General features: G+C 41.3%; 2 protein-coding genes across 2 annotated transcripts; one reads left to right on the forward strand and one right to left on the reverse strand.

Annotated features, from left to right (window-relative positions):
* DHX32 (DEAH-box helicase 32 (putative)) lies at positions 1-17,697 on the forward strand. The gene is made up of 12 exons (XM_042818184.1): positions 1-270; positions 2,030-2,223; positions 3,562-3,934; positions 4,596-4,841; positions 6,796-6,895; positions 7,023-7,181; positions 12,551-12,742; positions 13,923-14,072; positions 15,210-15,400; positions 15,674-15,855; positions 17,107-17,234; positions 17,642-17,697. The coding sequence occupies exons 1-12, from the start codon at positions 1-3 to the stop codon at positions 17,695-17,697; spliced, it is 2,241 nt and encodes a 746-aa protein (XP_042674118.1).
* On the reverse strand, positions 17,518-23,611 carry LOC122159987 (BRCA2 and CDKN1A interacting protein). Its single transcript, XM_042818155.1, has 7 exons — positions 23,477-23,611; positions 23,248-23,322; positions 23,037-23,117; positions 21,838-21,933; positions 21,131-21,318; positions 19,792-19,963; positions 17,518-17,920 (listed from the first exon to the last, which is right to left on the reverse strand). The coding sequence occupies exons 1-7, from the start codon at positions 23,591-23,593 to the stop codon at positions 17,750-17,752; spliced, it is 900 nt and encodes a 299-aa protein (XP_042674089.1). The 5' UTR covers positions 23,594-23,611; the 3' UTR covers positions 17,518-17,749.
* Positions 23,612-23,617: the final 6 nt, after the last annotated feature.

Consider the following 23,617-nt stretch of genomic DNA (forward strand, 5'->3'; position numbering starts at 1 on the left):
ATGGAGTTTTTAAACACTTCCCCAGAGAGCCACTGCACTTCAGAATTACTTGACAGCAGCGATGGTGAGGAAGAGGAGATACTGGTGTACGGAGAAGATTTGGAGCTCAATCCTTTCGACGGCTTGCCTTACTCTTCCCGTTACTATAAGCTTATGAAGGAAAGACAAGAACTGCCAATATGGAAAGTGAGATGTGCCTTCATGGAAAGTTTGCTTCATCATCAAGTTGTGATTGTGTCGGGAGACGCGAAGACTGGAAAGAGCTCCCAGGTGAGTGTTAGGAAATGCTCTGCTGGGTTTTTAGCTTTACAACACTGACTATTGCACGCTTCTCAGAGTTACTATTAGGTGGTAACACTATTAAATAAATCTATTAATACTACTAGCACAGATTTTTAAACAGAAAAAGAAACACGTTCAGCTTCCTACTCACTGCTACCGGCCTTCATTTACACCAGATATACCAATACCCAGATTTATGATATGCTGGAGCCTGGTTTTGATTGGTAGTGAACTGCTATTCCAGAAGATGCAGTCACTCAAATATAGATGCAAAAATATATATAAATGCACATGTAAATAACTTTTTGTAAGCACTTGCAAGCAATCTATGCTGACTTCTGTTGGTCCCTTACAACTGTTTTACTCACACAATGTCATTCAGGCTCCAGGGCCATGAAGATCAACACATTTCAGTTGATGACTGCCTAAAGCAGTGTTGTAAACAAACAGAAATCTCAAATGACAACTTTCTATGTTCTAAACACTGAATTTCAAAACACTGAGCCCCTTCTAAACACTGACTGAGGAATGCTTGTATAAGATCCTGTCATATAAAGTTCAGAACCAAATATACAAATAACCTTGAGAAAATTATGTATAAAGTACTCTTATATCTATCAGTACACGTGCTGTAAAATTTTGCTTTGTTTGCAGAATACATCACACCTCAACTTCAAATCCTTCCAACTATACACTCTCACTGTGCTACAGAGCACATCAGATATAACCCTCCCATGCTGAAGTTATAGCACATTTCTACTCTCTTCAGAGAGGCCAAAGCTAAAATTCTTTAGGTCTTACTACTCAGCAATAAACCATTCCTTTGACACTGGCTGTCATTCTGTTCAGCTGGAGACTTTTTTCCTCCTTTTTATTGACTAAACTCACCATTTGATCCTCTTTTTGTCCATGAGCACACCAAACTCTTAGCAGAAACTGTAAGCTCTGCAATACCTGTGCTGGATTCAGTGCATATTCTTACTTGGAAAGCGTGGTTTTATTCTGATTAATGCTGGATCAGGAAGGGCATAGAGAAGGTTTGCAGGAAGGGCATAAGGGAAGGTGGAGTTGTCAGGGAGTTTGGGGCTGTTCTCAGGAAGGAGCCATGCCCCATGGTCCTTCTCTCACTCCAGCTAAGAGCAAATACTTTTTTGTAAGAATGCACAATTTAGAGAACTAATGGTAAAACACGTCACTGGAGCCAATATCCAATAGGAGTATTCAAGTCTGCTGCCATAGTAATATATCACAGAATCATAGAATGGCCTGGGTTGAAAAGGACCACAGTGATCATCTAGTTTCAACCCCCCTGCTACGTGCAGGGTCACCAATCACCAGACCAGGCTGCTCAGAGCCTGTCTATATAAAACAACTAAGCCTGCAACTCCAAATAGCAGAGAAGAATTTTCAAGCAAAAAACAGCCATAGAAAATGCACATAGTGCATGGGAATAGAAGTGCAATAGATAGTGCATAGAAGCCTGGGATATTTCTTGAAGCAAAGAGTCTTTCTCCCGTGTAATTGACTGCAAATTAGATAAAACCAACAAACTACTTCTTGACAAGTATCGGCTCTTTCAGCTGATGTTTTTCCTAAAACAAGGTTAAGATGTAACACACACGTAAGCCTAGTATTTTACCAGAAATGATACTCACCTGATGCTCAGGTGGGCTCTGTTCTCCCCCGCTTCTCCTTCTGCATCTCAGTCCCCATTAGAGGTGTTAAGCACTGTCCTTGCCCACCGCAGGTCCCTCAGTGGTGTGCTGAGCACTGCCTGGCTGCTGGCTGCAGGCACGGTGCAGCTGTGTGCTCCCAGACACACGGACAGCTGGCAGTGCAGCTGGCCCTGCGTGCAGCTGATGAGATGGACGTCAACGTGGGCCACGAAGTCGGGTACTTTGTCCCCTTTGAGAGCTGCTGTACTACAGAAACCATCCTCAGGTTGGTGCATTTCTCACCCCTAACGCAGACCCTCACTGTAGATCCACAGAGTGGTTGGGTTGGAAGGAACCTCAAGGCCCACACAGCTCCAACCCTCATGATGGAGACTGAAAATGGTGATCTGTACTTAACTGTTGTAGAGCTGTTAATGGTGTAATGCCATGCTTCACCATCTCAGCAAACTCAGTATCGTTCTGCTCTTTCTTTCTCTGTCTTCTAGTTTATGAATACAGGAGTGTTCATAGTTGCAAGAGAAGTAAAGCTGGAATTTAAAAGCAATCAGAGTGTTGGCTAATTGAAAAGGATTTAAAAAAATCATGGCAAGAAAAGGGTGTATTCAGTAATGAGAAAATGCACTGAGGACTTTTAGAGGAAAATGTAAGTACTTAAGAAATGTACTTAGTGTATTAAAAATAGGTAGACGATAGCAGCAGCACAGGGATTCAGATTCTGAGCCACTCTGAAAGTTCACCAGGAGTGATTTGCAAGATTCCAGCTACTTCCCAGCCACATAAGCATTTCCAGTGCAAAGCACAGCGCTCACCTCCATCAAATCAAGCTCAGCCACTTGTCCCTTTGCGTGCCCTTTCTCTTTAGGGAGACTGTGCGACCCTCACCCTACAGCATCTCGCCCTGCACCTGATGGAAAAGGAGGATGAGCCCTATTCTCATCCAACATTTACGTGTCAAAACCTTGATCAAGAAGATTCAAGGTCCTATTGAGCAACACAGCAAAAATAACATCCTTGAAAAAAGTAAACAACAAGCCAACAAACCTCTGTGTAGCAGGAATAGAATCACAGAATGGCACGGGTTGGCAGGGACCTGGAAGGTCACCTGGTCCCACCTCCCTCATCTCCATTTCCCTAAATAGTCATAGGAATAGAAGTGGGGAGGGCATTATGGTACGAATCAATCCCTCACCTTCATTCTGGCACTGCCCTGTGTGTGTGCGTAACTTCATTTCCTTACCTGAAAGTACTACTTCACAGCACAAGGGTTTGTTACAGTGTGCAATATGCTTAGAAGGCTTGGAAGATGAAAGGAAAGGTAAGTTATGATCTTAGGGGGGAATTATTTCTTCTTTTGCCTTGAGTCTCCTGTCCTTTCAACTATAATGCCATTTAGCATCACTGACTTTCACTGAGTTTTCAGACACTTAAGGAATACAGGTTGTTGAGACTGCGGTAGTCCACAAAACAGTCAGTATCTGTTCTTATCAAGTCTTTCTTGTTAGAACAGAAAAAGCAAAGCTGTCCTCAAGACCCTGAATTAATTCTGTACAGTCAAACCTGAATATTTCATGAAACTTTGCAGTTTTCCATTTGTATGGCGCAGATACTGCACAGATGATATGCTGCAGAGGGAAATGATGTCTGCCCCTCTTCTGAACTCTTATGGAGTTATCATTCTGGACGATGTGCATGAAAGGACTGTTCCCACCGATGTGCTGCTTGGTGTTCTTAAACATGTCTTGAGAGCGAGACCAGCCCTGAGGCTGGTGATACTCACTGCCCCCCACATGTCCAGCAAGCTGAAGGACTTCTGCGGCAGCGTCCCCCTCATCCGGGTGGAAAATGAGCACCAGGCAGAGGTGGTATACACCTGCAGCATGCCAAAGGACCATTTTCTGTCTGCACTGAGGCTGCTCTTTGAGCTGCACCACACGAAGGAGAAGGGTGACATCGTCATCTTCCTGGCATGCGAGCAAGTGAGTGATTGACTGGCTCCAGTATTTATGGTTTCAATCAAGAAATGATTCTCATCTGTGTGTTCATATAACCTACAAGTACGTTGTTGCAACCCAAGTAAGAGCTCTGCCCAAGCACTGTGCCCAGAGGCAGCCACCTCTGGGGATGCAGCCACATCCACAGCTTTGGGGCCAGCTGGAAAGGGGATACCAGTGGGGCACTGGAGTATCTGCTACAGAACTCCCAGGCCTGCCTGTTTGAGCAAACAGCCCTTCTCTTTAGACCTAAGTCAATGTGGATGCTACATATCCCATATACGTGAAGTTTAGGGGCCATTTCATAGCTTCTCACCCTCACCGTTCCCACACTACACTGATGCTCATCTGTCTTCCCCTGGAGGTTGGCTTGGATATGATTAAATCTAGAGATGAGCATTCAGAAAAATGCACAGGAAAAAGAGACATCTCAGGAAAAAGCACAGATATTCCCAGCTCTGTCAAATTCCCACGTGTATTTAGGATCAATTTTGGCTTTATGCTATAATAGCTATTCTTCTAAGATTAAAACATTACAGTTTGATACGTGGTTCAAGTTTATTTTAGAAATGAGTGCTTTATAACTAAACAATATTTATTTTTCATATTAACGAGTAAAATACTAAATCATTTCTCCTGATTACAGGACATTGAGAAAGCCTCCCAAATGATCAGACAGGAACAGTCTAATTCAAATCCTGACCTCGGAGAGCTCATCCCAGTTCCTTTATACCCCACAAGAAATGACTTAATTCCCAAACCAAAGCAAGACAAACAGAAATGCTACCAGAAATACAGAAGAAAAGTGCTGCTTACCACAAGCTTTGGAGAATCTTTGATTCAGATTAAGAACGTAACCTTTGTCATCGACGTTGGTGTGGAAAGAAGAAAGGTTGGTAACATTAAACAAAACCAGGATGCCCAAAACGAGCTGTGTAACAAAGGGAAAGGTACAGATTGGTGCAAATAGCTTCTAAGGAATCACATATTTTTCCATGCTCTTGTAAGCCAGATTTTATAATATTTTTCACGTTTCAATTATCATGAATAACTTTGATAGACATCAGTGTCTTCAGTACCTTACGCATGGAGCAAAATATCGTCATTTCTTGGCTACCTGTTGGTTTAGGAGATTAACCCCACTCCTTGTTTCATTAATTCCTGCACTAGCAGTGTAATGCCACAGATCACATAACAGAGAAGGATGCTCAGACAGAACCACATGTTTTCAAAGCTGCCTCTGCTCCTTTGGCAAATCTGCTTCCCTCCAAGCATCTCAAAACACTGCAATTCACTGAATGAATTCATTCTGTGTCCTCGGTTCTTGTTTTCCGCCCTATTCTGAGAAGAGCTGGTGCAGCTGCAAAACTGGAGTTTATTTATTTTGTTTATAAAAAACTGATATTGAGTCCTGAAGAACGACCAACTATGCAGGGATAAATCACTTTGTGTGTTGGAAAACTGCATGTTAGCTTCATGGCTGCACTAACACATCCTACTGTGCAAAAGGGTATCCCACTAATAGGCCAAAGGAACAAGATCAGGTATCTTCAAATAATCCACTACTCAATCACCCAAACTGAATTTAAGTGTTCTTACCATTTTCAAGCAGGGACTGTTAATTCTGATGAGCCTTGAGTGTTACTTCAGGCAGAAGCTCGGGAACTAACACCACCCTCTCATTATCACTGCAAAAAAAGCAAGTCTAACACTGTCATTTTAAAGTTTCTCATTTGGGGGTTGTAAAATAACTCAGCCTTAAGTCAAGGGAAAAAGAAAAAATAGTCCTGCCTCCGTAGGAAAGGAACAAAGGCTGAAATGCAGCTTTCAATTAGGATGTGCATAACAGAGTCATTTCTGAAACTACAGCTGTTGTTCCAGGTGATGACTGAAACTAATCTCACTTACACTTCAGTCTGAAGCCTGAAGCAGAAGCCAGAGCTTGGGATGGGAACAAATCAGTTTCAGCACAGCCCTGACGGCTGTCACATCGCCTTTATTAATTACACCATTTTTACCCCTTCAACTCAATTACTTTGTCATAACAGCAGAAGCTCAGTCCTCTAATATTCGTTTCTCAGCAAATCAAATGTACATTCAATCCACTCGGCTGGAAGTCAGCTCAGTGCAGGCAAGGTTTTGTACCAAAGGAATTCCCACTGAAGTCTAGCAGGTGGGATATATAATGAATATACCCAGATTTGTCCCTTGTATTGAAACACATCTCTTTTTGATTAAAATTCTGCTTAAAGCAGACAAGATCAAATTAGATGACTTGATTAGAAAACTGCCCTATCCAGCCATTACCTGTACAGAAGCTTCTGGCCATCACCTGGTGGCTGGCAAAGTGAGGGAATTGGCTCCTTGGTTGCATCAAAACAAAAGAACAAAAGCAACAAGGGGAAAAAACAGAATGGGCCTTGTATGTGTTGATGACAGTCTCTGTGTCCTGAACTTCAGCATAAAGACAAAACTCTGGAATTATGGTGCAGAACATTATCAGATAGAGCTGGGATTCTGTCACTGGAAGAAATAAATAAGCTTTTCTGATGCTTTTCTTGGTGATACCATTAGATCTATGCCTTATGCTTCAGTAGGGTACATTTCTTTAGAAACAACACTTATCTTAAGATTACATCCACAGAGCGACTGCAAAACTTCAGCATCTGTCAATTTATCAGAGTGCAGACTGTTCTTATTTCCATGCTGGTGAAATATGCACTATAAGGAGAAATAGGACTGTTACTACAGATTGCGTACAATAACCTAGACAAAAATTCGGTACAGACCATTACTACATTTGTAGTCCTCACTCATCTGATGCTCACTGTCTCTTTCATTTAAAGGTGTACAATCCTAGAATCAGAGCAGACTCCGTTACAACACAGCCAATCAGCAAAGCCCAAGCAGAGATGCACAAACAAATGCTGAGCACGTCTCCATCAGGTACAGTTATCAGCACAACATTCCAACCCAGCAGCCTAAATCATTCATAGAATTAATGGGACAATGCTAGAAATGGAGAAAAAAAAAAAAAAAAAACAAAACATAACGTTCCTAAAAATTTTTCCAGGGAAACTCTTCTGTTTGTATCCTGAAGAATTTACATACAAAGAAATGAAACCAGATTTCCCAGCCAAAATACAGGAATCCAACCTAACCAGCATGGTTCTCTTCCTGAAGAGGATGGATATAGCTGGCTTCAGACACTGTGAATTCCTAAGCAGGCCAGGTAACGATGCACTGATTTTCCATATAGGTTACATGACCTTTCTGGTTATTTCAGGATTAGTTTTGCCCTGTTATTCACAGTACATTTCTTATTGAAGTACTTGCAATATCCCTGCCACTGCTTTTACCAATTACTGCTGGGATGGTTCATAGTGCAATAGCTGCCCTTTGTAAAACACTTTCTAGAATGAACCACGTGCTCTGAAAAAGATCATAATGTATCTGAATGGAATTTGAATTTTCTGTTTTCTTTAAATCAAAATTCCAAGCACCTTCTCACCTAGGTTTCACACTATTTTCCTGAAGCCCACAGAGAAAATTTGTGTCCCATTGTGCAAGTCATCACACAGACACCAAACAAAATACATTCCTTTAATCAAGGGTTTACAACCCAAATAAACCACCGCTACCTCAGGGATGCACGTAGAGGAAATGAGTCTTTGCCCTGCAGCATCCCCCACCGCAAATTTCCAATGAGCCATTGCTTAAGGACATTGCTTGGGTTTATTTTATCAGTAAACTTCCAATACTGGACAGGAAACGCTCAGTTTTGAGGCAAGACTGCAAGGAAAGCTGTTGCTGATTTTCTGTTTTATTTCACTGACTTCACATTTGGGGTCCTTTTCCCACAGAAGGGTATTTTCCATTCTGACCTACTGATATAATTGATTTGGGGATCACGTGACCTGTTGCTTTTTCATTTATGATGATTTTCTCATGCCAATAGGAATTCCTAAACTGTTCTCCTCTTCCCCATATACATGTGGAATTAGAACCGCCGCACGTCCTTTACATGTTGTGCACCCTAATTAATCACAGCAAAGCTTAATTCCCAGCACTGGGCATAGTGCTACATTGTAAGTGGAATTCTTAATTGGATTTTTTTCAGCTTCTCTGTTTTGAGAGGGAAACTATGCATGAGAAGACTGTGCTGTAAGGATATTTGCAAGGAGATTCAGCTGTTTGACGACAGCAGCTGGCACAACTCAAGTAAATGCCACGCACCTGTGGTCTATAAATTGCAAGGGACTTTTGCAGAAAAGGTGAAGGGAATGGCCACCAGAGATGGAAAGTATGCTTTCTGGTGCAACAGCTTTTAGCTTCCCCAGAAAGCTTTGTTATCTTTGCAGGAGATCATTTGGGTTCATAGAAGCTGATGGATTTTAGTAGCTTGCCCACCCTCAGCTAAACGTGGCATAAGATCAACTGGAAAAACACAACAAACAAGGCAGGGCAGTATTTCAGCACACTCTTATTTGTCTCAGCTGAGCTTCAGTGCAACAGATACTAAGGCAGACTAGCCATCCTACTGCTCCCCAGCATGGTTTGTCCTGAAGTTGACTACTCTATGGCTCTTTAGAGCCTCAGTTTCCTTCATGCATGCAATTTACCTTTGAGGAGAGGTAACAAATGCATTGCAGCCATTCACTCACACACAGAATAAACAGAAGACAAGCTTCCCATGCACCATTCCTGTTCAGTCAACCTACTCAAGTTTTGTTTGCAATGGAGGTGGGAGGAGAGAGGTGGAATCCTGTTAATCCAGGGTAAATTTTTCCTCACCCAAGTGATGCTTTCACTGAGGCAAAATACTAACGTACAGCCACGAACAGGTGAACAGAAAAATAAAAAATACACTGAAATCCAGTTTTAGAACAGTGAAAAATAGAAAAATTAACAAGATGCGCAAAGAATTTAAAGAGAAGCACTTCTTCAGTCCATTCCCTGCACGTGGAGCAGAGAACACAGAGCAGATAAGCAAAGAAAAGACATCAGTAAAACATTTTATTCCTGTTCAACAGCAACGTGCACAAGATTTTATTTTTTTTTTCCTGCTCTTCCAGGAAAAATAAAAGCTGGGATTAACTCTGACTCATTACTGCATTATGAGAGCAACAAACATGTCAGGCTTACAGCTGCTGCGTTTAATTCATGCTATAACTGAGATGAGCAAATGCAGCAGGCTCGTTACCCTTGTTAGGATTCATGAGCCATATGAAAATGTATCTGGCAGTGCAGTTCTGAAGTGCATTACATGAGTTCCTGTGCCACTGTAATAGTGATGCCCGTGCATTTTTATCAGTTAATGAGATCTAACTGATTATGGCATTATATAATGGGAGAGAATAACTTTCTTCCTATAGATGGCTGCAATATTACGTGTTTTCCCACATAACTGGAAAAACCTTATTGAAACTATGGAAATCAATGTACAAATCAACAGGCTAAGCCACTTTCATATGAAATGTGTTCAAGAAACATTCAGACGTGGTACTGAAGAATATGGTTCAGTGGGGCAGTATTGGTGGTAGGTGGACAGTTGGACTGGATGATGATCTTGGAGGCCTTTTCCAACCTTGGCAATTCCATGAAATCAAGGTGAAAGCAGTTTGCAGTTTCCACATTAGCACAGCATCATCAGCAACTTTCACATTAGAATACTTGATGGCTATGGATGCCTTGGCATTTGAGAGCTGTGCTATTATAATCCCTACAAGGTACTCCTAGAATATCCATAATACCAAGCGTGTAAGTGCGGCTAACTTCATCTTGTTTCAGAGACAAGATTGTTGTTTTTATTAGACAAAGCCTAACACAGTTTTTAAAGACAAACCATGAAGGTTAGGAGAGCACTTAGTGGCAGATTTATACCCTCAGTTCAGTTCTTCATTCTTTGACGCTTTAATTTCTGCATTTAATTGATTAAATAGCATTATACATTGAATAATGAAAAGCTGGTTGGTCCCTGTGCTGACTGTCCTGCAGGGACCATCACCAGCTCGTGTGCTGGGACATAAAGAGCAGAAAGGTAACTGAGATTCCTACAAGCTATGAAATTGGAAAAGGGATTTTAATGACCAATTATAACGTAAAGAAAACTGCTATGGAATTGATAGCTTAAGAGTGTCTTTGTCTGAGCTCCAACTATCTACTATCCCAGCATCCATTTCAGCTTTAACTTCCTAACAGTTACTTCTCCACAAATAAAGGTCTATCAAGAAACCTATAATGCAATGGAAAGTACAGCAACATTAGCAGAATGGCACAATCCTAGGCTGCAAACGAGAACAAGTCCCAGTGCAGCAGCCACAAACACAGAAACAAAGGAAGAAAAACTGCTTACCTTTAGAAGACCTCAGATACACAGAGAACTCTAGATAGATACCCTCACCTCCACTGCCAGCCCTTAAATGAGGTCTGGGAACAGGTGGATCCTGGCTCCAGCCCTTCCAATCACTCAGGGTCATTGCATGCACCTGAGCTCTCTTGGGTTGGCCCTGCCTTCCACCAGGTGCTTAATCACTGTTTCAGGCCATGACAGAGGGTTTCCACTACAAAACCCTACCTTAAATCCTCTTAAGTACTGATTCATTCTTCGTAGAACTTTGGGCAAATTGCTAAATCAGCCATCCTGCTGCATCAAGAGTAATACTTGTGTATTCATTTTATCACACAGTAAGGCCTTCAGGTTCCAACCTGCAGGGTGAGATACAGCAAAGGCAAAAGCCGTAGCTGCCTTTAGAAACAACTCTGCTCATGTTGAAGTTGTGAAAAGCCTGAGGCACTGAGACCATCGGTTACATTCAGCTTGGAACCCTGCATGAACAATTCCAATGCTATCAATAACATTCAGCTTCTTATTTGCTGTATAAGTCCAGGTATGACAAGGAATGGCTGCATAATTAAACAAAACGAGCCCAGATTCCCTGAGACAAGCCGTGAGCAATCCAACCTCAAGCAGCCAAAGAACAAAGGCAAGGGAGAGAAAACATGGGATAAGGAAACACCTTTCTGTCTTGCAGGGGCGGGCAGCTGCTCAAGTGCTGGCTTGGCAAAGGCAGCAGCTGGGGAAGCCCCTCTGTTGGCCTCGATGGCAGCAGCAGTCCTAAAAACAACACTTGCTGCTCTAAAGCCATTAAAAGACAGTGCAGGCATCCATTCTTTAAAGGACGACTCTCCATATTTAAGCATTTGTACTGATTTTATTTCTTGAGCTTGTATTTCGTGAAACTACACATCAAAGCATGAGGAACTTTCAGGCAAGCTTTTGCTGCCTTTATGAAGATTTTTTTATTGATTGAGCTTGTGTCTCAAAATGCAGACTAAGCTCTGCTCCATTCTGTGCTTTATTACTATTCCTTCACCTGCTTTATCTACCTTTATTATCTTGGCCTTTCTAGCACAATAAAACCCAGGAGTTACTTTATTTATTCTTAAAACACTGATAGCAAAATTGGGAAGTAATTTGTGCTTACACATCTCAAGGCAGCTAATTCTTGGGCATAAAAATGCAAATTACTGATGCTATCAGGGGATCGAAATTGACCTCCGGGTAACTGTATACTTCATAACCTATGGCACAAACTGCTTTGTTGACTTCTGGAAATTAGTTTCCCATGATTTCCCTGTAATTACTCCATGTCTGAATGATGGCTTTAATCTCCCTGTATTTTCAGTCACTGATAACTGTTTTCTGCCACTTATTGTGCATCAGATGTAAGGTAACTTTTCATTTCTTTAAACATCCCAAGTATTTTCTTCTTGGATGCTCCAGGTAAGGGATCAAACAGTGATCACTCTGTCAAACTCTGATCATTTTTGCCACCAATCTTCAGTGGGACTGGAGGTCAACTTCACAAATCTGTAGGAAAAGACACCAAACAGCTCTTCAGCTGGAGCAATGGGAAAGAATCTGCAGCAATAGAAGAGGGGAGCTGTAAATCAAACCAAACCAGCATAAATAATACTGAAATTTACTACTGTAAGATCTGTAATAGAAATCTACCTCTAAAAAGAGCTAGGAGCCATGAGTCACACTGCCCGAGTGCCCACATATCCACCAAAGCCTCTGATGTTCCAGCAATTACTTTTTAGAGGTTCGGCAATTTCTGCTTGGCTCTCAGGCTCACTTTCTCATCCCTAAACCACTCCAGGAAAAACAGATATTCCAAACACCTGCAACTTCTGCCCAACTATTACAAACACCACACACAGAAGAAATGTGTCTTCTCTGAGCAATTTTGGACTATTTGCAAAACATCAGTCAGTAGTCAGTATTGACTTTTGATAAGAACTGCTCTGATAGACAAAAGATGAAGCTATATCCAGCCCTATCATCATCACCCACTATCAAATGATAGAGATTGTGTTCTAGGAAATATACAACTGAAACATTCTAATGAGAAATAAAGCTTTTCATAAGAAATATACTATATATAACTGAATATATTTATATATATATTTATATATATATATTTATATATATTTATATATTCAGTTATATATTATATAATATATATTATATTATATAACTGAAATAATATTTAATCCATTCTCAAGAATTTGAATCATCTTTCCTTTTTTTATTAGCTCCTGAAAGCCTGATGCAAGCCTTAGAGGACCTTGATTACCTAGCAGCCCTGGATAACGACGGAAACCTCTCTGAATTTGGAATCATTATGTCAGAATTTCCCCTGGATCCACAGCTGTCAAAATCAATTCTGGCTTCTTGTGAATTTGAGTGCGTTGATGAAATGCTCACCATCGCAGCCATGGTAACAGGTACTCCCAACTCATGTCTTGCTGCATGGCCTCTGCCACCTCCAAATCCTCAGACTCTTCCCAAGGCTGCTCACAGGGGCAGCCCAAAGGCAAACTTGCGTTATTCATCTTGTACTTTTTCACCTGAATGAGCATCTTTGGCTGTTTAAGTCCAGACTTTGAGCATGCAATGAAGCACAAGTGACAGATTTGTCAGTAGCACTCCACTTCCACACTTCAGATGTTCCATTAGCTTCCAACCTTGTCATAGAATCACAGAATGGTCTGGGTTGCAAAGGACCCCAATGCTCATCCAGTTCCAACCCCCTGCTGTGTGCAGGTCGCCAACCAGCAGCCCAGGCTGCCCAGAGCCACATCCAGCCTGGCCTTGAATGCCTGCAGGGATGGGGCATCCACAGCCTTCTTGGGCAACCTGCTCCAGAAAGCATACGCACAACGTTCCTTCAAAACAACTTTATCTCATTACATTCACACACATTTGTTACAGACTGGAGCTGTAAATTAGGGGGATTTTCTAATTGTAAACAGTATTGAACTGTTGACTGTGCCCACAGTGAATATCCTTGGCATGGAAAGTGGAGCAAAGCCTTAAGCAGCAAGGAAATCATGAATGTACAGGAAACCAAGCTGCACTAATCCATCTCCTTACAGCGCAAACTGTTTTTATGCTCCAGATGGTTTGATTCTTAGTGAGCAGGCCTTAACATGATACAGTTTTGAAGTAAATAAAACAAGCACCAATGGCTGAGCACAGGCACATTTTAGTTTTTGAGAAGCTCAACCATCTCAAAAGATACAGTTAGGTAGCAAAGTATCACAACAGAAGTAGAACTTTAGCACATAAGGGTACACTCAGGCATTTTGTAAGTACATTTACTTCTTTTCTAAGTTAAACCACACACTTGGAATGTGGACAGATTGGACCAGGCTATTACAAAGCATTTTTGGCACCAGTGTGGGAGAAGGCTGCTCACTTTTGGTGCTCAAAGTGAAGATTTACTAAACAAGAGATTGAAGGAAAAGCCACATAAATATGAATGCAGTGTATTCAGTTCAGCAGTAATCCAATACAGGAAACTGAGAAAAAGAAACACAAACACCAGTGCAGTTACTGCTGGAGGGTCTTGTTGGTGCATGAATTTTAATAACTGTTGGCTTCTGTCTTGTTTTTTTGCCTAAGCTCCTAATTGCTTCCTGCAAGCACCTTCTGGAACAGAAGAGATTGCTCTTACCTGCTGGAGAAAATTCTCACACCCAGCAGGAGATCACTTCACTCTTATCAATGTCTTCAATGCCTTCAGGGAAGCCAGCACAAACTCCGCAGGCCAGTGTAAGTGCACCCATTTCAGACCAAACAAAGCACACTGGTAACATGTTTTTGGCTTTTTTTTAATGGAACAGTCATTGTTGGCCTTTGATTCATGAGCACTTTTTGAATGATTCTTTTTAGAACTGTTAATTTGCAAGAAGAGTCACCTAAGATAGCTGCCACTGCAAACACTGGTTTATTAAATAATTAGAAGTAACTGAGGAGGACAGCCTACCTTACCCAACATGGATATGTAAGCAGCTGACTACACTTGTCATTTAAGTGCCACTGTACAAAACCAGAAAGATGCTTCCTCCTCCAAGTGCACATAACCCAGGTTTAAGGTGTGACATGACACAAACACAGCCTAACAATCACTAGGCTTTATAGCTCACGAATAAAGAAAGGCTAAGGGAAGAAAAGTCCAGCAGACAGGCTGTCTTCAGAACATTCACCTGCGCTCATGCATCTTGGTCAGGTTCACTCAACTTAGAATGGTAGATTTGTGTATACTAAATAAAAGCTGAAGATAACGGGACCCATACTGTCAGGCCAGTTCATCTTTCAACTGTCTGTAAACGATGGAAAATGCTTAAAAACAAACAAATAAAAAAAGAAAGAAAAGGTTGTCAGGGACTCTTCAAGAAGGAAGTACAGCTTCTCTGCTCACAGTGCCTCTGTGATGCAGGACGTGGGACTGCTCCGTGTTCAGTAATGCTGAATGCTGGAAAGGTCCAAGACAAACTGTGCTTTAACAGCATATGATGATGGGCAGCACTACCAGTCTGATTTCAGTTCTGTGTCCTGGCCTGAAACCAGAAAAACAGAAAATACAGTTGCTACTCATTCTGTGCAGAACTATTACTTTTTACCAAGTAAGGGACTTTAATGTCTTGACTCAGAAAGATAGTTAAAATCTGATATTACGTGAGGATACCATGTGTTGCCCACTCACTTTACAAACAAGAGCAATGAGCCCAAGTGGTTCAGATGGCTTTTGATAACAGCATTTTGGACGGCTCTGACAGAGCCATGTGCTCCAAAATGCTTTTAATCTATTGCACCGGTCAATGAGCATCTTACAGAGCAACCTCCCTGTGAGCAGCACCTACCAGGACTGTGCTTTAAGCCAAAACACTCTTCTTCTTCCCTCCACAGACTGCAGTAACGAAAAATGGTGCCGTAATTATTTTCTAAGCTGTTCTGCACTGAGGATGGCAGAAATCATCAGAGCTGAACTAGTAGAGATCATGAAGCGCATTGAACTCCCCATTTCAGAACCGGACTTCGGATCACCTGCAAATATACTGAGCATTAAGAAAGCTCTCTTATCTGGTTACTTCATGCAAGTAAGGAAATGCACCTTTATCTTTCTGCGTTCTTTATCTTTCTGCTTTCTTTATCTGTTAACTCATAATACAACTGTTAGCTCATGTAGAATCATTTCACAGAACTATCTGATGCAGACATATTCCCTTCAAATACACAGACTGACGTTTCCTCAGCAGTCCCTGGCTTCCCACAGAAATGTGGCTCTCCCCGTGCAACTATCTGAACACAAGCTTAATTTCTATGCATCCTGTACATTCAGTTAAGTAATGGATAACCCTTTTTCTTTCCAGATTGCTCGTGATGTAGACGGCTCTGGTAACTACTTAATGCTAACAGACAGACAAGTAGCCCAGCTTCATCCTTTTTCATCATATTATAACACCAGGAGGAGTCCTGAGTGGGTTTTATTCCACGAGTTCAGTATCTCAGAAGACAATTCCATCAGAGTGGTCTCTGAAATATCACCCCATCTGTAAGTTAACTAAGGTGAAACCATTTCTTCACTCATCTCTCCACTAGCAAAGCAATAAGTCACAAACAGGGTAAGGGAGCAAGTGCATATTGAGAGCAATGCTTGGAGAAGCCAACTCGTGTCTTCTCCTCTCCCTTTCACTTGTTTTAAAAACATCTCTCTCCTGGTACTGCTGAGAAATCATCCCTTGCACAACTGATTCTCTCTGAGAAAGGGTATTAAAAATGAAGTAACTTTTTAAATTGGGATAAGTGAGAAGAACAATCTTCATACCTAGTCAGGCAGGAGGAGTTGGCATCACTGAAGTGAAGAAAGTGGTGCTGGTCTTCATACAAACCAGTAAACATAAGTGAATAAATCTTCTTTCTTTGTTGCCAGTACTCTTCTGTCACTGCTTATCATTGCTTCATTCCCCTGCTTTTATTCAGAGCACTAACTGCGTTAGAGCTCAAAGTTACTAAAAGAAAGGAAGAACTGCACTCCTCCCCATCCTCACTACCCTTTTACTGCAAAATAAAACATTTCTTAATCAGCCTTTTGTTTTTCCTAAAGTGAACCAATCTGTTGAGGCACTGAGTCTCAATGTCTGCTACTGTAACTGTTAGCAATAAATCCACTGAAAAAACACCATACAAGATGCAGCAGTTTCTTAACAGGTAAAACATAGAGCAAAAATCAAGCAGAAGTTAACAGATTTGTGTACTTTCAGATTAATTTAGTTGGGAAGTTCTGTTCCCTGAAAGCTATTTTCCAGCAAATCTTCTTTCAGCCACGTTAACACCCAGACAGCCAAATCATTCCATACTAAGTGCTTACAAATTCAGAACAAGTCTTTCATCTGCAAAAACCTATTTGTACTGACAACATCCATTCCACTGTCTTTCCTATTCTATTCCTAATGCTTATAAGAAAGCCTTTTTCCTTCTCGTATCAAACCAAAAACATGTTCAAATCCAGAAAAATTACTACTTAATGCAATCTGCAGCACTGGGAACTGAACTACAAGTAGTTCACCCCAATACAATACGAGGACAACAGGTCCAACAATCCTGCTGAAAACATAAATCACTACTACATCTTGTAGACAGTTGTTGGTTTTGAGTTGAAATGTCCATTTTGTAGCTGTATACTGCATGCCACTGGTCTTGTTTTTGATACGAGCCTGATAAAAGCTATACAAAGATTTCAAAATGCAATTAAAAACTCAGTGCAATTAAAAAATAATAATGTTTTCTCTTACTTCCTCAACAGGTTCGTGGAGCTGGCACCTCAGTATTATTTTAGCAATCTTCCCCCTAGTGAAAGTAAGGATATTCTGCAGGAAGTGATTGATCACCTGTCACCTGTTTCAGCCATCAAGGAGAAACAGAAAACTAACAGTGACAACAAAGAAAATGAAAAACACCCCCAAACTCCCACTGAGCAGAGATGCATTATTCAGTGATTTTAGATTGAAATATCATATATTTGATAAATATGAATAGAAACAGTACATGCTGTATGCATTCCCACCTTAACTCAGGTAATTATTTTGAACTTCCAGAATAAATATTTTTTACTGGAAGCAGCAGAAAAGCAGCACTTTCATTAGCAAAAGAAGTCGCAAGCATTCCTTTTTTGTAATGTAAGAACAGTTCAAAACATACGGAGTAATTCTTCAAGTTTTCTTGTAACACTGGATTTTTATTGACTGCTTAACGATGATACCAAAGTATGCTAAGATACAATATATTAAAACAGTCATTTGATAGATATTTTTAGTTGAGTCATCTGCTTGTCTTTTAAGTGCACAGAGGAAGCTTTGAGCAGGACAAAACCATTAACTGCATGGTAGTCTTCTGAAAATATACAGCACTGCATGTCTGCTTTAGAAAAAAGCCGTTTAAGGGACAGTTCATAATGAGAGACAGTCTTTGAGTTTATCCATAATTACATTCATTCCATCAGCTGGAACTACCATCACAGTCCGCCAAGGTTTCATTGGTACATCATCAAAGGACCATCTGCCACCCAAACAGCTGTCACTTTCCTCTTGCACAGAGTAGCTGAACTTCAGAAGAGCATTCTAAACAACAGAAATAAATGCATGAGGTTTAAGCATTTTGAACAGCATAAAGATCATACATAATCTAAACAAAACAAGAACAGTGGAATCTTGCTAGGAAGAAGGTTATTTCCATAGAATCACAGAATGGCCTGGGTTGAAAAGGAACCCAATGCTCATCCAGTTCCAACCCCCTGCTGTGTGCAGGTCACCAACCAGCAGCCCAGGCTGCCCAGAGCCACATCCAGCCTGGCCTTGAATGCCTGCAGGGATGGGGCATCCACAGCCTCCTTGGGCAAATTTTCTTCCATATCACAGGCCCACCAAAACAACCTACTATTAAAACCACCAAGAATTACGTTCCTTAAACTATTTGCTTTTCATCTGATTTATAAAATTCACATGAAATACTAAAATGATTGCCACTGTTACAGCTTAACTGCATCAGAATAAAATGCAAAAAAGAAAAACCAGTGCCCCTCTGACTCGTTTTGAAACAGCACCGCATTTCGTGTTATTGCATTAAGAAATGCTGACCTCTAGAAGCTCCTGTGCCTGGTGGTGTTAGTCAGTAGTGTTACAAGTTTCACTCTAGAATTAGAGCAAACCTGTTGATGCTTCTTCAACTAAGCTGGAGCCTGTAATGTTTATTATTTATCTTTTCACTGACATCCACTACATACAGATAGAACAGTCACTTTTTATGAGACAAAATGCTTGATGGACAGGAAAACTTTGCTTAAGAAATGTTTCTAGCTCTCACATGAGCCAGTTTAAAAAACGTGAGCTGAACTCTTAACTATAAAAAATAACATCTTCCCTTTGTAGAGAAAGTTAAGTACCTGTCTCTCTGTAGGTTTGCTATTTACTAGCAGCATCTCCAGTCTGCAAATTGAACTTTGGAAAAACCATCAAATTAGTTGTGTGGCTTTGCTGAAGAACACACAGTTTGAGCAATGGAGGCCTTAAACCTTCAAACAGCTCCAAATCTATTGCAACAGAACTTCCATTCAGCTGCCTCAATAACATTTTAAGGACCAGAATGAAACACAGCCAATTGACAAGCTCAAGAAGGCAACAGCCCTGGCTGGCTGCCCTGCTGGACAAGAGTTGATTTCCCTCCTACCATTTGGTATGGTTCTGTGTTTTGGATGACAATAACACTGATAACACACTGATGGTTTATTTGCTGCTGAGCAGTGCTTACACTAAGTTTAGAACTTTTCAGGTTCTCACACCAACTTGCCAGCAAGGAGGTGGGCTGCTCCCAACCCTTCCCCACTGCACCGAGGAAAGTGAACAAACAGCTCTGAGGCACTGAGCTGCCCATTGGGTTGAACCACAATAGCATCTCCATGCCTGAATTGGCTCTCAGTGTCTGCCTTGCTGCACTTAGTACCATTTTATGGCAATCTAATTAACGTTCCGTGTGACTGGGGAGGACATACACTTCAACACTAATTTATTTAGGACGTATACATTATTAAGTTCAGACACTCACTTCATCTAATATCTTTCACTGGAACGGGCTGCCCATGAAGATGGTGGAGCTGCGATCCTTGAAGCTGTTTAAGAGCTGTGCAGATGTGGCACTTAAGGATACAGTTTAGTGGTGGACTTGGTAGCATTAACTCAAGTCCAAGTAATAGGTGGACTTGATCTTAAGGGTCTTTTCCAACCATAGTGATTTTGTTCCTACATCTACCTCTCAATGGTTCACGAAAGACAAAAGGAGTTGTGTTCAATACAAGCAAGCTTTTCTTCATAAGATGGACTTAATTAAAGCTATGCAGCTATCCCTGCAAAAATACCCCTTGAAGTTTAGGTGAAACACCTTTTTGAGTGTTGCAATGAAAACAAACATCTCAAATTAATAGAACTGTGTATGTTACCTCATAAAAGAACTCCTCCTCTGCATTTGCAAACATTAATTCCTCCTTTTGCCGATTTCTCCCTTCCTTCTTAGAATTCTTTGTGGCTTCTGTAAAGGTCTTGCTGATAAGAAGGTAATAGTGACACTTTCCACAAGGTTTGTTTGTTCTCTGTGCCTCCTTTAATTCTTTCCTGAAGAGAAATAGATGTTTACACGTTCCATTTAATCATGTGTCCACATACACAATTAAAAGCCTCAGCAAGTGTAAATCTCACATTGGTTTAGTAGGCACATTTGTGCTACACCCTATTGTTTTCTGGTGATTTAAAATACAAATTTTGCATTCCCAGTACTTAAACACACTACTTGCACTCTTGAACAGTAAAAATAAGGATGTCTTTTCCTCTGCCAACTCTCTTCTCCAGAATCTTGCTCATGGCAAACAAAAAAAGCCTGTCAAAGTGCAGCTGTCCTGGAAACAAATCAGATTATCACTTTCACACGGAGCTATTACTGAACAGACAGAAGATGCACTTGCCCACTCTTGTGTTAAATGAGTTGCCACTGCAATGCTCCAAAAACATTAAGACAAAGAGGCTGAGACCCGAATTTGGGTTGTGACAGCTGCATTCTAGCACTAAACGTCAAAGTCAGGCCTTGAAGCACTTGATGGGAAAGAAGTCATCTCCATCCAATCACTGCAGCTCTGTAACCAACGCAATCTCCTGGTTTCCAGTGTGGCACTAAAGTAATATAACATCACAAGCATCATATAACCAATTCCTTCACTTACTGCCATCCCATCTATGATGTAAATCCATGAATCCAGAAGAGATCAGCTAGCCCCTGATCTACTTCACTTCTTTATCTGGAACTCACCTAAACACTGCATATGGTTTTCATGGGCCTGAACTCATCCACCTTAAAAGCCCATCCCTCAAGCCAAATTTTCCATTCCTGAGCCAGACATTAACATATAAACAGAAATATCCCAGTTGCTTAACACAAGCTTGCTATTAAAAAAAAATTGCTTTTCCTAGGTGAAAACGAGAATAGACTGTAATACAAAGTTAAACTATAATATAGCTACTTCTTTAGAGAAAATCAGCTAACAGTATTACAGCACATATTTGTAAGAGTATAGTTTGAAAGCCCAAGGGTATTTAAAAAAGTTACAGAAACCACAGACTTTATAGATGAAAATCATTGCTTTGTTTTTATGTCTTTCTTACAGTATCAGCTCTCTTAACACAGTGCTATATAAGAATTCTGAAAAGATATGAAACAAAAAGTATTGTTCAACTTCACGTTAAACATGAAACAAACATCAAATAAAACACAATGAGAACTCCACTTACTGGAGCTGCTGGTGCATGGGCAAAGCAATTTGTGGTGGCACATTAATGAATCTTTCACTCAGAAGCAGACCCACAGGCTTAGTATCATCTTTCAGGAGCTTATCCAGCTGTTCAACTACATGCTGTTCACAGCTCTTCTCACACCGACTCAGAATCAGCTCTTTGATTTGTTCAGCACACTGTGTACCCTAGAATCAAAAGGTATGCTTCCTTTGCATTACACAACAATTATTTACACAAGAAAATCGTCAAAGTGAACTTCAAGGGAGCATCCAAGAGTCCTACAGACTATTTCCTTAAGCGGTCCCTAAAGCACTGTACGATTCCTCTGCTGTTTACCAGCCCCGAAGCTGAGAGCAAACAAAAGTCCTTAATTGACAGGAATGCAGTTTTGACACCAGGACATTTAAAGCAAAATTCAAAAGCTGCTCAAGATGGAAGTGCAGAAATGTAAGAGGCTGACAGCTCAGCTGCCCTGGAAATACTTGTCAGACCAGCCCCAATTCTCTGTTTCAATCCTCTGACCTTCAGCAAGTTATGCACGACTGGATGCAAAAGCAAACTAAGTGATGCAGAACTTCTGAGACCATAATCCTCCATGGCAGAATTCAGAATCCTGATCCAACTATCTCAGCATGCTGTTCCAGGCAGAAAAGCAGAACACAGGCACACTTACATCTGCCTAGAAGTTAATCAGGAATACCAACCTTCCTTTCAGTTAAGTTTAAGAAGCTTATAAAACCAAAGACTTCATCATCATCAACATCGTCATCATCACTGCTGTCTTCTTGGATTTCTGCTTGCTGTTCGATGAAAGAAAGAGAAATAATTCATACTGACATTCCATTTTCACTCCTTGCACCAAAATATGTTGTGTTTTGTTTTGTTCTTTTTTTCAGAAGATGCTCTTCAGATGACAACTATGTAGGCAACCTGTGCCAACACACAACCTACAAATTCTGGTTATGGTTATGAGAGTGCTACAACACTGAATGGCTTGATGCACTTAGAGCCAGGTGTACACAGAGCCAGGCCATGTACCTTCTACAGCATTGTCTTTTCAATGGCATTAACATTTGAGTGTTGCATTTAATAAGCAGCATCTTTGTACAAAGGATGGCACTATCTTATGCAAAACCAATTTTCTTCAGTTTTTAATGCAGGGAGATATACCTGCAAGGTCTGAAAACATAGAGCTTTAACAGAGTGTAGAAACAAGCACAGAAAACAATTGGCCAAAGAATAGAGGCTATCATGCACTTGTTACCTAAGAATCACATTAACATTGGGCAGAAAAATTCAGGACTCATTTCAGGGTCCATTCCTAAGACCACAGAGCTCTGCAGAGTACTGAGGAAACCACAAGAGGAAATTGGAGGCTGTGGATGCCCCATCCCCGCAGGCATTCAAGGCCAGGCTGGATGTGGCTCTGGGCAGCCTGGGCTGCTGGTTGGTGACCCTGCACACAGCAGGGGGTTGGGACTGGATGAGCACTGTGGGCCTTTTCAACTCAGGCCATTTCGTAATTCTATGACTCCATAAATTGCACATGGGGGTGTTCTTCATCTACATCTATTTCCTGAGATTGCAGGGAAATTATATGGCACTGCTTCTTACTGAGAGTAACAAACTCCTTCATGGTCTTTTCATCATAATTGCTCTACCGGTCCAAAGTTCAAGAAGAAGACTGAAGAGAATTCATATGTGAAAAGAAAGCAACCAAAATAATCAACCAACTTCACCGTTTGGTTCAAATCCAGCATGAAAAATATCAGGTCCAACAAGAGAATTATTCCCAAAACAAAGAAACAAGCAAGTTACAAACAACGTTAAGGGCAAGATTCGTTTCCAGAAGCACATAACTGCATTTCAAGTACTTAATTCAGAAGAGCCATTTCTGTCTTACCTTGATAACACTTCCAACGTGATTCTGTTGTATTAAGATATCAGTTAACTCAGCAGTGTTAACAGGAGCTTTTAGAAACAACTGGAAAATAAAAAGCAGGGATTACAGACGTTTTAGACCCGGCGTTGCGTGCGGCGCTGTGAGCTGACGGCTGCATACAGCTCCATTAATGAACCGAGGCATCAGCCCTGCTAACGGCAAAGCACAGCACCTGCTGCAGCAGCTTCTTTATCCCGTTGTAATCGTTGTCTGATATCGAATGCGCTTCGAATTCAACGTTCACTTCCTACAAAAAAAGCAGAATGCAGAAAGTTAAGCGTTAACTGTCTAGAAGCTGGAGTAAAACCGAGCCAGGCTGTAAGGAACGCGAAGGTTTGCTCCCCCGCCCCGTCTTTTGCAGGGGAATTTCTCCTAACAGCCAAAAGGAACCCGCCGCTCACCTCGTCGACCTGCTCGTCCTCCTCGGACTCTGAGTCGCCCGATTCCGGCTCCGAATCCGATTCCGAATCTCGCTCCGGAGCTGCAGGCCGCGCTCTGCGCTTAGCCGGCGTGGCCATGTTGCCGCTGTGCGCATGCGCGGC

The sequence above is a fragment of the Centrocercus urophasianus genome, unplaced genomic scaffold (genome assembly GCF_019232065.1).
Source record: "Centrocercus urophasianus isolate 14NV4802_14NV808 unplaced genomic scaffold, USGS_Curo_1.0 seq_17, whole genome shotgun sequence".
Taxonomy (NCBI): Eukaryota; Metazoa; Chordata; class Aves; order Galliformes; family Phasianidae; genus Centrocercus; species Centrocercus urophasianus.

Excerpts from the sequence above, each read along its gene's own strand:
- LOC122159987 (XM_042818155.1), bottom strand. The coding sequence starts at position 23,593 with ATGGCCACGCCGGCTAAGCGCAGAGCGCGGCCTGCAGCTCCGGAGCGA. Across the intron at positions 19,964-21,130 it reads CCCATGCACCAGCAGCTCCA|GAAAGAATTAAAGGAGGCAC; the intron begins GTAAGTGGAGTT and ends ATTTCTCTTCAG. Across the intron at positions 17,921-19,791 it reads AGGAGGAGTTCTTTTATGAG|AATGCTCTTCTGAAGTTCAG; the intron begins GTAACATACACA and ends TCTGTTGTTTAG.
- DHX32 (XM_042818184.1), top strand. The coding sequence starts at position 1 with ATGGAGTTTTTAAACACTTCCCCAGAGAGCCACTGCACTTCAGAATTA. Across the intron at positions 7,182-12,550 it reads TGAATTCCTAAGCAGGCCAG|CTCCTGAAAGCCTGATGCAA; the intron begins GTAACGATGCAC and ends TTTTTTTATTAG. Across the intron at positions 15,856-17,106 it reads TCTGAAATATCACCCCATCT|GTTCGTGGAGCTGGCACCTC; the intron begins GTAAGTTAACTA and ends CTTCCTCAACAG.